The sequence below is a fragment of the Sorex araneus genome, chromosome 3, assembly GCF_027595985.1.
Source record: "Sorex araneus isolate mSorAra2 chromosome 3, mSorAra2.pri, whole genome shotgun sequence".
In the NCBI taxonomy this organism is placed as follows: Eukaryota; Metazoa; Chordata; class Mammalia; order Eulipotyphla; family Soricidae; genus Sorex; species Sorex araneus.
Genome location: NC_073304.1, coordinates 205,353,239 through 205,367,248, shown reverse-complemented (window position 1 = coordinate 205,367,248; position 14,010 = coordinate 205,353,239). Strand labels below are relative to the sequence as shown.

General features: G+C 39.9%; 1 protein-coding gene across 5 annotated transcripts in view; it reads right to left on the bottom strand.

Moving 5' to 3' along the window:
- Positions 1–14,010, bottom strand: part of TRIM37 (tripartite motif containing 37) — a 91,012-nt gene that overhangs the window by 47,237 nt on the left and 29,765 nt on the right. For all 5 annotated transcript variants that reach the window (XM_055133864.1, XM_055133862.1, XM_055133860.1 and 2 more), the window contains exons 12-13: positions 12,813–12,889; positions 11,831–12,010 (exon numbers count right to left, since the gene is read on the bottom strand). In XM_055133864.1, the coding sequence (XP_054989839.1) occupies positions 11,831–12,010; positions 12,813–12,889 (257 nt within the window). The remainder of the gene's footprint in view (positions 1–11,830; positions 12,011–12,812; positions 12,890–14,010) is intronic.

Below are 14,010 nucleotides of genomic sequence, written 5' to 3'. Positions count from 1 at the left end.
TGCATCGAATAACCTGTATTTTTCTGAAAAGGAGTAAAAATATTTGTAGGTCAAGTTTTTCAAATATCACTATGCCATATTTTTTCATGGTTTAGGAAAAACAACAAGTATCTATGCTAAAGTATATTTCTAGATATAAATTATAGGCTCTTAACCTATTCGATGACTTTTTTAAAAAAAGAATAAGTGGAGCTGGAGCAATAGCACAGCAGGTAGGGCATTTGCCTTGCACATGGCGACCCAGGTTCGATTCACAGCATCCCATATGGTCCCCTGAGCACTGCCAGGGGTAATTCCTAAGTGCAGAACCAGGAGTGATCCCTGTGCATCACCGGTGTGACCCAAAAAGCAAAATAATAATAATAATCACGAATCACGAAATCCCGTTAATCACTGATTTCTCGGGTGAGCTCAGTAACATCTCATTTCGTCCTTTCCCTGAGATCCTAGAAGTCCATCTCGACTCGGCCCTCCCAACAATGTTGCACTGGGGGCGCGTTAGGGTCAGGGGAATGAGATCCAGCTTGTTACTGGATTTTGCATATGAATACACCATGGGAAGCTTGCAAGGCTGTCCTATGTGGGCAATAATAATAAAATTAATTTTTAAATTAATAAAAATTAAAAATAATAATAAATTTAAAATAATAAAAATTAAAAGAATAAGTACTACAGCAAATCTTTGCTACATAGCTGAACAGAACTCTATTTACTGAGAGCTTCCTGCCCACATGGGAGAGCCTTGCAAGCTTCCCATGGTGTTTCCATATGCCAAAGCCAGTAACAAACTGGATCTCATTCTCCTGACCCTGAAAGAGCCTCCAATGCGGCATCGCTGGGAAGGCTGAGTAGAGAGAGGCTTCTAAAATCTCAGGGATAGGACGAATGGAGAGGTTACTGAGACTGCTCGAGAATTGACAATGAACGGGATTTCGTGATTTGTGAAGTACTACAGCAAATCTTTGCTACATAGCTGAACAGAACTCTGTTTACAACAAAAAACTACAGGACTACAGTATACCTCTGAAGAAAGAAGAAACTCTACTATGTAAACCTACAAATCAACCTTTGTTTCCCACCCCCATATTAACTACCATTCAATTTACCCCTACAATTTTACAGCTCATACCAGTATCTAATAACAACCTAATAGCCACCTTCAACAATCTCCTTTTAGTCAAAGTATTCATGCACTGAAGTATAGAAATGATTCACTTAACCATCAAAGTACATACTGCCTAGACAGTATGTATTATTAAGACATTAGCAAGACTTTCTAAAATATACTGTTACCTTTGAATGACTTCTTAAATGGTACACTATTTTCACTATTTTTATACCATTAAAATAAAATCAAGTGGCAAGTAAAATTCCCTCACTTTCAATGAAAAAATTATCCATATTTATGGATAGACAAAATTACTAAGAATCTTTACATTTTGAACAGTCTATGATAATTAATGATAATTAGCACTCATACTAGTAATACAAAACTGACTTATAAAATAGTATTTTCTCTTTTTGTCTGACCATTCCATCTTGAGTTTTGTAAGGAAAACAAAAAATCTTGTTCTGATTATGAGCTCAAAGCCAGAAAGGCTCAGTATTTAATAAATATGGTTAAATATCATAATAGGAATCTGCTCTTATATTATAATCATCTATATATTTTGTTATAAACAAAAGTGATCTAGACAAAGGCTTAGAGGTTAGGTTAAATTGCATAAAAAGGGGCTGGAGTGATAGCACAGTGGGCAGGATGTATGCCTTGCATGCAGTCAACCCGGGTTTGATTCCCAGCATCCCATATGGTCCCCCGAGCACTGTCAGGAGTAATTTCTGAGTGCATGAGCCAGGAGTAACCCCTGTGCATCGCTGGATGTGACCCCCAAAAAAAATGCATAAAAAAAATTATTGGGATCCAAGAGATAATTCAGGGGTTAAGGTACTTTTTTTTTTAATTGAATCACCATGAGCTACAGTTATAAAACTTTCATGGTTGAGTTTCAGTCATAAAATGATCGAACACCCATCCGCGCACCAGTGTACATTTTCCACTACCAATGTTCCCAGTATCCATCCACCCTGGTCCCACTCTTCCTCCTGCCTCTATGGCAGACAATTTCCCTCTAACCCTCCTACTCTCTCTCTACTTATGAGTATTTATGGTTTGTAATACAGCTAATGTTTGGTCCTTTATCTATTTTCAGTACACATCTACCGCCCGAGTGCTCCCTCCAACCATCACTGACTTAGTGATCTCTTCTCTATCCCAGCTGCCTTCTCCCCCAGCTCATAAGGCAGGCTTTCCAACCATGAAGCAATCTTCTTGGCCTTGTCTCTACTGTCCTTGGGTATAAGTCTCATATTATGATATTTCATATTCCACAAATGAGTGCAGTCATTCTATGTATGTCCCTCTCTTTCTGACTCATTTCACTTAGCATGATACTCTCCATGACCATCTACTTATAAGCAAATTTCATGATTTCAACTTTCCTAACAGCTGCATTATATTCTGTTGTGTAGATGTACCAAAGTTTCTTTAGCCAGTCTTCTGTTCTGGGGAACTCAGGTTGTTTTCAGATTCTATCTATTGTGAACAGTGCTGCAATAAACATACAGGTGCAGGTGTTATTTCTACTATGCTTTTTAGCACCCTAAGGATATATTCCCAGAAATGGTATTGCAGGATCATATGGAAGCTCAATTTCTATTTTTTAAGGAATGCCCACATTGTTTTACAAAAAGGCTGAACCAGGGGCCGGAGCGATAGCACAGCGGGTAGGGCGTTTGCCTTGCACGCGGCCGACCCGGGTTTGATCCCCGGCATCCCATATGGTCCCCCAAGCACCGCCAGGAGTAACTCCTGAGTGCAAAGCCAGGAGTAACCCCTGAGCATCGCTGAGTGTGACCCAAAAAGCAAAAAAAAAAAAAAGGCTGAACCAGTCGGCATTACCACCAACAATGAAAGAGAGTCCCTTTCTCCCCACATCCACACCAGCAGTGGTTGTTCTTGTGTTTTTTTGGGGGAGGGTTTTTTTTTTGATGTGTGCTAGTCTCTGTGGTGTGAGATGATACATCATTGTTATTTTGATTTGCATCTCCCTGATGATTAGCAATATAGAGCATTTTTTCATGTGACTTTTGGCCATTTGCATTTCTTTTCTGAGGAAGCTTCTATTCATTTCTTTTCCCCATTTTGTAAGGGGTTGGGGGTTTTTTCCGATGTACAATTCTACTAATGTTTTGTATATCCCCTTACCCAATGGATATTGTGTAAACTCCCATTCCATGGACTCTCTCTGTATTTTGGTCACTGTCTCTTTTGAGGTGCAGAAGCTTCTTAGCTTAATGTAGTCCCATTTGTTTATATTTGTTTCTACTTGCTTGGTCAATGGTGTTTCATCCTTAAAGATGCCTTTAGTTTCAATGTGATGGAGGGTTTATCTATATTTTCCTGCATGTACTTTATGGGTTCAGGTCTAATATTGAGGTCTTAAATACACTCTGATCTGACTTTTGAAGGCACTTCCCTTGCATGCAACTCACACTAGTTCAATTCCTAGCATCACATATCCCCCCAAGCCCGACACTGACAGAGTGATACCTGAGCATGGCTGGTGTCTCCTCTCCCCAGTAAGGTATTTTTATGAAAACCTTAGAAGCAGATAAAAGCTCTAAAACTCCATATCACTGTATCACTGTCATCCCGTTGCTCATCAATTTGCTCGAGCAGGCACCAGTAACGTCTCCATTTTGAGACTTGTTACTGTTTTTGGCATATCGAATACTCCACGGGTAGCTTGCCAGGCTCTGCAATGCGGGCGGGATACTCTCAGTGGCTTGCCGGGCTCTCTTAGAGGGGTGGAGGAATCGAACCTGGGTTGGCTGCATGCAAGGCAAACGCCCTACCTCTGTGCTATCGCTCCAGCCCAAAACTCCATATAAAACATATTTAAAATATATGCATTTCTCATTTTCATTTTCACTATCAAATTAAAACATTGTGTAAAGACAGTATCAATATTGAAAAACAATGCCCAAAAGGGGAGAGGGGGGAAGGGAGAAAGAGAGAGTGAGGAAGTGAGAAAGAGAGAGAAACAGGGGGAGAAAGGGAGAGACAGACAGACAGAGAGACAGACAGACAGAGAGAGAGAGAGAAGGGGAGAGGGAGGGGAGAGAATGAGAGAAGAAAAACACCTGCCGGGGCCGGAGCAATAGCACAGCGGGTAGGGCGCTTGCCTTGCACACAGCCGACCTGGGTTCGATCCCCGGCATCCCATATGGTCCCCCAAGCACTGCCAGGAGCAATTCCTGAGTGCAAAGCCAGGAGTAACCCCTGAGCATCGCTGGGTGTGACCCAAAAGGCAAAAAAAAAAAAAAAAAGAAAAAGAAAAACACCTGCCATAGAGGCAGGAAGGCAGGGGGTGGGGGGTGTGATGGGAGGGAACCTTGGGACACTGGTAAATGTACACTGATAGAGAGGGATGGGGTTGGAATACTGTATGACTGAGATCCAATCATGAACAGTTTTGTAAGGTTTTGAATCTCACAGTGATTCAATAAAAATGTTTAAAAAAATTTTAAAAAAACTGTGTAAAGATACCTCATTATTTGTCACTTGTCAAAATTGCCCCAATATTAAACAGGCCTGTTTTCTTTTCTTTTTTTTTTTCTTTTTGGGTCACACCTGGCGATGCATAGGGGTTACTCCTGGCTCTGCACTCAGGAATTACCCCTGGCCGTGCTCAGGAGACCATATGGGATGCTGGGATTCGAACCCGGGTTGGCCGCGTGCAAGGCAAACACCCTACCTGCTGTGCTATCGCTCCAGCCCCGAACAGGCCTGTTTTCTAATGAGTAATGTGTTGTTGGTTCCAGGCACCCTCTGCTCATCCCATTCAGATATCCAGCCCGTGTCAGGGCTCCTTCCCGGAGCCACGATTCTAACCAGACTCCAGGGAGACCGGTTTTGATCCTTGATCTGTGGGGCACGGGAATTTAGGCACACCGTGTGCACCCCAAGCTGCAATGTTCTGGGCACCCTCTGCTCATCCCATACAAGTACCTGGCCCGTGTCAAGCTCCTTCCCGGACCCGCGGCCGCGTTCTCCCCCTCCATATCCCATAAAAACCATAAGTTATCCTCTTATTTGGAACTTTCACCAGGTTAGTTTAACCACCAGAAACACATTAGGCAATAACTCATTAAGCCCACCTCAATTAATACTGCATGTTAAGCAGAATAGTAACAGTGAGCATGAAGGGCTAAGCCACATAGGTCACAATAGTAAAGCAATGCAGAACCCCACCAAGCTTACTTACCAAAGAGGCTAGCCCAGAAGACCCCAACAGCAATGAAGTGCTAGATAACCTCTCTGACAAGGAATCTAGAAGGGAGCTACTGAGGATGCTTAGGGAGCTAAAAGAAACTATGGAAAGCAATGCCAATAAAATACAAGAGGGTTTGAAGGTAGAAATGCGGAAAATGCAAACAAAATTACAAACGGAAATGTCAGACCTGAAAAACCTGGTAGGCCAATTAAAAAACTCAGTGGAAGGCCTCATCAGCAGAGTAACAGCTGCTGAAGACAGAATCAGTGAACTCGAAGATGAAGTCCAGAGACTCTCTAGAAAAGAACAGAAAATAGAAAAGAGACTGACAATCCGGGAACAGATGGCAAGAGAAGATCGTGATGAAGCCAAGAGGAGTAATATAAGAATTATTGGAGTCTCAGAGGGATAGGAAGAAAACCCTGATGAAGAAGAAACTGTCAAAGACATCATTGCTACAATGTTCCCAGAGCTGAAGAAAACATGCGACCACATTCAGGAGGCCCGAAGCTAGAAGAAATCCAAATTAAAATACCCCAAGACACATCCTGATCAAAATGACCAAAACCTTTGATAGAGATAAAATCCTGAAAGCAGCAAGATCAAAGAAAAAAAATTTGCCTATAAAGGAGCACTCTTAAGATTCACAGCTGACTTGTCTGATGAAACCCTCAGGGCCCGAAAACAGTGGTAGGACATAGTGAAAAAACTCAATAAAATAAATGCCTCACCAAAAATACTTTACCCAGCTAGACTCTCATTCATAACAGAAGGAACAACACAGTTTCACAGATAAACAACAGCTCAGGAACTTCATAGACCCCAAAACAATGGTTATAAGAACAACTGAATGAGCTACTTTAAGACAAGACAGGCCCCTCAAATACATCAAATTTCAGTAGAAAAATGGGACAAAACCCCATAACAATAATCTCTCAACGTCAATGGGCTAAACACACCAATTAAAAGACACAGAGTGGCAGGATGGATTAGAAAATTGAGCCCAACATTCTGCTGCCTGCAAGAAACACATCTCAATAGTCAGAGCAAACACAGGCTCAAAGTCAAAGACTGGAAAACAATCCTACAGGCAAACAATGCACATAAAAAAGCTGGGGAAGCCATCCTAGTATCAGATCACATTAATTTCAGACTGAAGAAGGTCACAAGAGACAGTGAAGGTCATTTCTTATTGATCAAGGGATCTGTACAACAGGAAGAACTTAAAATACTAAATATATATGCACCTGATGAGGGACCAGCAAAGTACTTAAAACTACTCAGAGACTCGAAGAAAGACATCGACAGCAACACAGTACTAGAGGAACACTTCAACACCACTTTATTACCTCTTGATAGATCAACCAGACTCAAGCTTAGCAAGAACATACTTCATCTGAGGGAAGAAGTGGAAGAAAGGGACTTAGTAGATATATACAAGACACTTCATCCTCAGAAAGCTGAATACACATTCTTCTCAAGTGTGCATGGAACATTCTCCAAGACAGACCATATGCTGAGCCACAAAACATACCTCCATAAGATAAAGAAGATAGAGATTGTATCAACGATCTTCTCAGACCACGATGTGCTGAAATTAGAAATAAATCACACACAAACAGAAAACTAAATCAAACACCTGGAAATTAAACAGGTCATTATTGGGCAACAAGTGGCTTAGGAAGGAAATCAAAGAGGAAATCAAAAGATTCCTGGAAACAAACGAAAATGAGGACACGAGTTCACTGTATCACTGTCATCCCATTGCTCATAGATTTGTTCGAGCAGGCACCAGTAACATCTCCGTTATGAGACTTGTTACTGTTTTTGGCATATTGAATACACCATGGGTAGTTTGCCAGGCTCTGCCGTGCGGACGGAATATTCTCGGTAGCTTGCCGGGCTCTCTGAGAGGAGCAAAGGAATCAAACCTCGGTCAGTCGGCTGCGTGCAAGGAAAACGCCCTAGTTACCAAAACTTATGGAACACAGTAAAAAGCTATGTTAAGAGGAAAGTTTATAGCTCTACAAGCATTCCTGAGGAAGGAGGAGCAAGCCCACATAAGTAACCTAACCTCACAGCTTAAGAGCTTGGAAAATGACCAACAAAAGGAACCCAATCCAAACAGGAGGAAGAAAATAATAAACCTCAGAGCAGAAATCAATGAGATGGAAACCCAAAAAACAATCCGAAAGATCAATGAAACCAAGAGCTGGTTCTTTGAGAAAATAAACAAGATTGATAAACCTCTAGCAAGACTCACTTAAAAAAGGGGAGAAAACTCTAATAAACCGAATCAGAAATGAAAAGGGGGACATTACAACAGAAACTACAGAAATTCAAAGGATCCTCAGAGATTACTTTGAGAATCTTTATGCCACGAAACACAAAAACCTCAAGAAAATGGATAAATTCCTAGATTCCTATAGCCTCTCAAAGCTGAACAAGCAAGAAGACCTAGAATGCCTGAACAGACCTATCAACATCAAGGAAACTGAAACGGTAATTTAAAAAAAGTCTCCCTAAGCACAAAAGTCCTGGCCCAGATGGATTTACTAGTGAATTCTTACAAACCTTTAAAGAGGACTTACTCCCAATCCTCTTTAAGTTTTTCCAGGAAATTGAAGTATCAAAAACACTTCCAGTTTCTATGAAGCAAATATCACCCTGATACCAAAAGCAGACAAGGATACCACAAAGAAAGAGAATTACAGACCAATATCCCTGATGAACACAGACGCAAAGATCCTCAACAAAATATTAGCAAATAGAATCCAATGACTCATCAAAAAGATCATACACCATGACCAAGTAGGATTCATCCCAGGGATGCAAGGATGATTTAACATTAGCAAGTCAATCAACATAACTCATCATATCAATAAAAGAAATAATGAAAACCATATGATCATATTGATAGATGCAAAGAATGCATTTGACAAGATCCAGCACTTGTTTATGATGAAAACTCTCAGCAAAATGGGCATCGGAGGAACTTTCCTCAATATAGCCAAAGCCATCTACCACAAGCCTACGGCAAGTATCATTCTCAATGGGGAAAAACTAAGAGCTTTCCCTCTAAGATTGGGCACAAGACAAGGTTGCCCACTTTTGCCACTTCTATTCAATATAGTACTGGAAGTCCTGGCCATAACAGTTAGACAAGAAAAAGATATCAAGGGCATATACATAGGAAAGGAAGAGGTCAAGTTATCACTATTTGCAGACGATATGGTACTATACTTGGAAAACCCTAAAGACTCTACAGAAAAGCTCCTAGAAACAATAAGTTGATATAGTAAAGTGGCAGGCTACAAAATCAACACCCAAAAGTCCATGGCTTTCTTATATACAAATTATAGAAGAGAAGAAAGAGACATTAAGAAAATAATCCCCCTTCAGAAAATCAAGTACCTTGGAATCAGCTTAACCAAAGAGGTGAAGGACCTATACAATGAAAATTACAAAACACTACTTCAAGGGGGCTGGAGCGATAGCACAGCGGGTAGGGCATTTCCCTTGCACACGACCGACCCAGGTTTGATTCCCAGCATCCTATATGGGCCCCTAAGCACTTCCAGCGGTGGTTCCTGAGTGCAGAGCCAGGAGTAACCCCTGTGCATTGCCGGGTGTGACCCACAAAGCAAAAAAAAAAAAAAAGAAAAAAAAACAACAACAAACAAACCACTACTTCAAGAAATAAAAGAGAACACTAGGAAATGGAGACACATCCCCTGCTCATGGATAGGGAGAATTAAACAACAACAAACAAACCACTACTTCAAGAAATAAAAGAGAACACTAGGAAATGGAGACACATCCCCTGCTCATGGATAGGGAGAAATAACATTATCAAAATGGCAATACTGCCCAAAGCACTACACATATTTAACAGTGTCCCTATCAGGATACCCATGACATTTTCCAAAGAAATACACAAAACACTCCTGAAATTCATATGGAACAATAAACCCCCATGAATAGCTAAAGCAATCCTTGGGAAAAAGAAGAGGGGTGGCATCACCTTCCCCAACTTCAAACTCACCACAAAGCAGTAGTAACTAAAACAGCATGGTATTGGGCTAGAAACAGACCAATGGAACAGAGGTGAATATACTGTCACAGACCCCCAAATATATGGCCACTTACTTCGACAAAGGAGCAAGAAATGTGAAGTGGAACAAGAAAAGCCTCTTCAACAAGTGGTACTGGGGAAATTGAATAGCTACCAGTGCAAAAAAATGAACTCTGACCTCTGTCTAATGCCAGGCACAAAAGTCAGATCAAAGTGGATTAAAGGCCTCAACGTCAGACATGAATCTATAAGGTACATAGAGAAAAATGTAGGCAGAACTCTCCATAACATTGAAGCCAAAAGCATCTTTAAGGATGAAACAGCACTGACCATGCAAGTGGAAGCAAACATAACAAATGGGACTACATCAAACTAAGAAGCTTCTGCATTTTAAAAGAAAGAGTGACCAAAATACAGAAAGAGTCCACAGAATGTGGAAGAATATTTACCCAATACCTATCTAATAAGAGATTAATATCCAGGATATATAGGACACTAATAGAATTGTATAAGAAAAAAACCTCCAACCCCATCAAAAAATGGGGAGAAGAAATAAACAGAAGTTTCCTCCAAAAAGAAATACAAATGGCCAAAAGGCACATGAAAAAATGCTCCACATCGCTCGTTATCAGGGAGATGCAAATCAAAACAACAATGAGATATCATCTCACACCACAGAGACTGGCACACATTCAAAAGAACAAAAGCAACCAATGCTGGCGTGGATGTGGGGGAAAAGGGACGCTCTTTCACTCTTGGTATGAATGCCAACTGGTCCGGCCTTTAAAAACAATATGGACAGTCCTTCAAAACCTAGAAATTGATATTCCATATGACCCCGCAATACTACTGGGAATATATCCCGAGGATGAAAAAAAAAAAAACAGTAGAAATGACATCTGTACCTGTATGTTCACTGCAGCACTGTTCACAATAGCCAAAATCTGGAAACAACCCTAGTGCCCTAAAACAGATGACCAGTTAAAGAAACTTTGGTACATCTATACAGTGGAATACTATGCAGCTGTTGGGAGGGATGAAATCATGAAATTTGTTTATAAATGGATAGACATGGAGCGTATCATGCTAAGTGAAATGAGTCAGAAAGAGAGGGACAGACATAGGACTGCACTCATTTGTGGAGTATAGAATAACATCACATGAGGCTGACACCCAAGGACAGTAGATACAAGGGCCAGGAGGATTGACCCGTAGCTGAAAGACTGCTTCATGAGCAGAGGGAGGGGAGAAGGCAGATGGAATAGAGAAGGGATCATTAAATGATGGCTGGAGGAATCAGTCGGGATGGGAGATGCGTGCTGAAAGTAGGTAATGGACCAAACATGAGGACCTCTCAGTGTCTGTGTTACAAGCCATAATGCCCAAAAGTAGAGAGTATGGGGAATATTGTCTGCCATGGAGGCAGGGGAAGGGTGGGAAAGGGGGGGTTATACCAGGGATATTGGTGGTGGGGAATGTGCACTGGTGGAGGAATGGCTGTTTGATCACTGTGTGATTGTAACTCAAACATGAAAGCCTGTAACTATGTCACAGTGATTCAATAAAATTTAAAATAATAATAGTAATAATAATAATGATGTGTTGTTGTTTTGTTTTAGGACTGACTGTGCTTAGTGTTTACTCCTGGGGCAGTCAGTGTTCAGGGAAACTTATGGGGTGCCAAGGATCAAACCCAGGTTGGACATGTGCATGGCACACACCCCACCAGCTCTACTATCTTTCTGGTCCTTATAGACTGTTTTTGCTCTGTCCTTTCTTACAAATACAACAACTAGTATCACATAGTTTGCTTTCATCAATTTTAATTTTTAAATTCTCATTTAATTGTAACTCTACTTTTAACTAATCATTTTCTAGAGAAGTAAAATTAATTTATAATAATAATAGCATACAAAGTCAGGAGCAAAAAGTTAAACTCTTGATCTTTTTCCCAAACGTGTGGTTGCTAAATGTTCAATAAAGAATGAAACATTACTACATTTGCTGAAGTAATCATTTGCTATTTTTTTTTTTTTTTTTTTTTGCTTTTTGGGTCACACCCAGCAATGCTCAGGGGTTACTCCTGGCTTTGCACTCAGAAATTACTCCTGGCGGTGCTTGGGGGACTATGTGGGATGCTGGCCAACCTGGGTCGGCCGCGTGCAAAGCAAACTCCCTACCCACTGTATTATCACTTCAACCCCTCATTTGCTATTTTTGGAATCACTGCCTACATGTCAAATATATGTCAAACATATTTTGTTATTCATTATTCACCTACTACATAGGATTCCTGAAGTGAAATTATAAATTAAAATGGGAAGTTTACTCCTAATATGAGTTTCAATATTCCTTTTTAGTTAATAAACTTCTAATGAAATTCTCACAGGATAAGCACAATATCAAATGATTCCTATACCTTAAGATCACTGTGTCATTCTGTCGATTCAAGTATCCTTCATTTGCAAGTAAGTCCAAACGGAAAAATCTATTATAACCCCAGCATTCTCCAACTTCAAAGTCAGAAGCAAATTCCCGAATGATATTTTTGGTAGGATCATTACAGGATTGATGGACCATCTCTACACGATATTCATATCTAGAATTAAAAGACAGACCATTAGAAGATACAGTATGGAGGTAAGATGCTCGCCTTGCACACAGTCAACCCTCATTTGATCTCTGGCACCACATACAATCCCTGTCTTGTACAGGACCAGGAGTGTGTCATCCCTGAGCAGAGGCCAGGAATGGCTCCAAAACAAAACAAAATCCCCAGGCAATACCATTAATGTATCATAAATATGACACTTATTTAAAATGTACGCTTATTAACCTGAGAACTCTGTAACTTTCCACATGGTGATAAAATTAAAATAAATAAATAAAAATAAATAGAAACTAAAGAAAAAAAAATAAAAAAATAAAATGTACGCTTATTGAAGCCAGGGTAATAGTACAGCAGGTAGGCATTTCCCTTGCATGCAGCCAACCTGGTTTCAATCCCCAGCATCCATGTGGTCCCCCTGTTCACTACTAAGAGTGATCCCTGAGCACAGAGCCAGGAGTAACCCCTGAGCACCACAGGGTATGCCCCAAAAGCAAAAATAAATAAATGACAATAGTTACTGACCCATCTACTCAAATATTTCTAAAACTATAAAATGTTTTCACCAAATATTACTTACTTCATCTTAGAAAACAATTAGTTTTTAAAACAGATTTAATTGTGGCAATATACAATAGGTTAACTATTTTAAAGTGAATTGAAAACTTAGATTTATAGCATTATACCACAGCAAGATTGCATACTAGTGACACAAGTATTTTTCTTAAAAGATATAACTGTTAAGAGAAATATATGTAAATACACATTAAAGTCTATTAACTGAATATCTTACTTAGAAGTTTCGGGCAAGCCAGCTGAGAGTTCCAGAAATACAGATAAGTAGTAACCACGAACAACTCCATTTCCATCCTTTAAAAAAAGGTATAATGAATAAATTATATACTAATATCTGATATTTGAACTGGAAAATAATTCTAAGCTTAAAAGTATTAAGATGATAATATAAATGCCAATGTACTTTAGTTTATATTTAAAATATTTTATATTTTTGTGTGAGACTCTATAGAAGGTATATACTCTACAGAAAATATTAATAACTAACAAAAGAAATAAGAATTTTAGTATATATTGGGGCCTAAGAAACAGTACAGCAGGTAAGGCAATTGCCTCAAGCTACCAACCCAGGTTCAATCCCCAGCATCCCACGTTCCTCAACTCTCACCAGGACTGATCCCTGAGCACAGAGCCAGGAGTAAGCCATGGACACAGCTGAGTTGTGGGCCCCGCCCCCCCAAAGAAAAAACAAATTAAAAAGCCAACAACAAAAAAAAGAATTTCAATAAATATAGGGCTCATAAATCCAAAAAAGGAAGAAATAAATCAAAGGAATACCTAATAGAAAACATCAAATGCTCCATTTCAGTAGGAATAAGACAAAACTAACATAAGCAATTAAATATAATTTTTACATGTCTTATAGGCTAGTATTACATATAAGTGTCTGTTTAGAGGGCTGAAGAAATAGCTCTACAGGCTGGAACTGCATGCTTTCCATACAGAGTATCCAGGATTAAGCTGGGTTCGATTCCTGGCACCCATTCCCCCCAAAGCCCCCCACCCCCGGGCACGCCAAGAGTGACTCCCCCTCCTACCCCAGCACTGGAATGGGAATAGTCCCTGAGCACTGCAAGGTGATGGCACAAAACAAGACCAGTCAACCCCCCACCCCAACACACACACACACGCAAAAATATTTTGTCTGGTAATACTAAGAAATTGTTTAAATATCTATTATAGAAACTTGATTTGAAAGGATTCAGAGACTTTTACTCCCTTTGAATTTCTCAAGTACTCTGCTCATACATCTACTTTTCAAAAGAAAAACTGGTAAATAACTTAAAAGGAACCTCTACTATATAAACTGTAATGATAGTTAAGGAAAGCATCTCATTAAAATTTTATGACTAACAAGTGAAAGAGAAACAATGAGATTACCACTATTTTTCAACGCTCAGTGAATACTGGAGGTA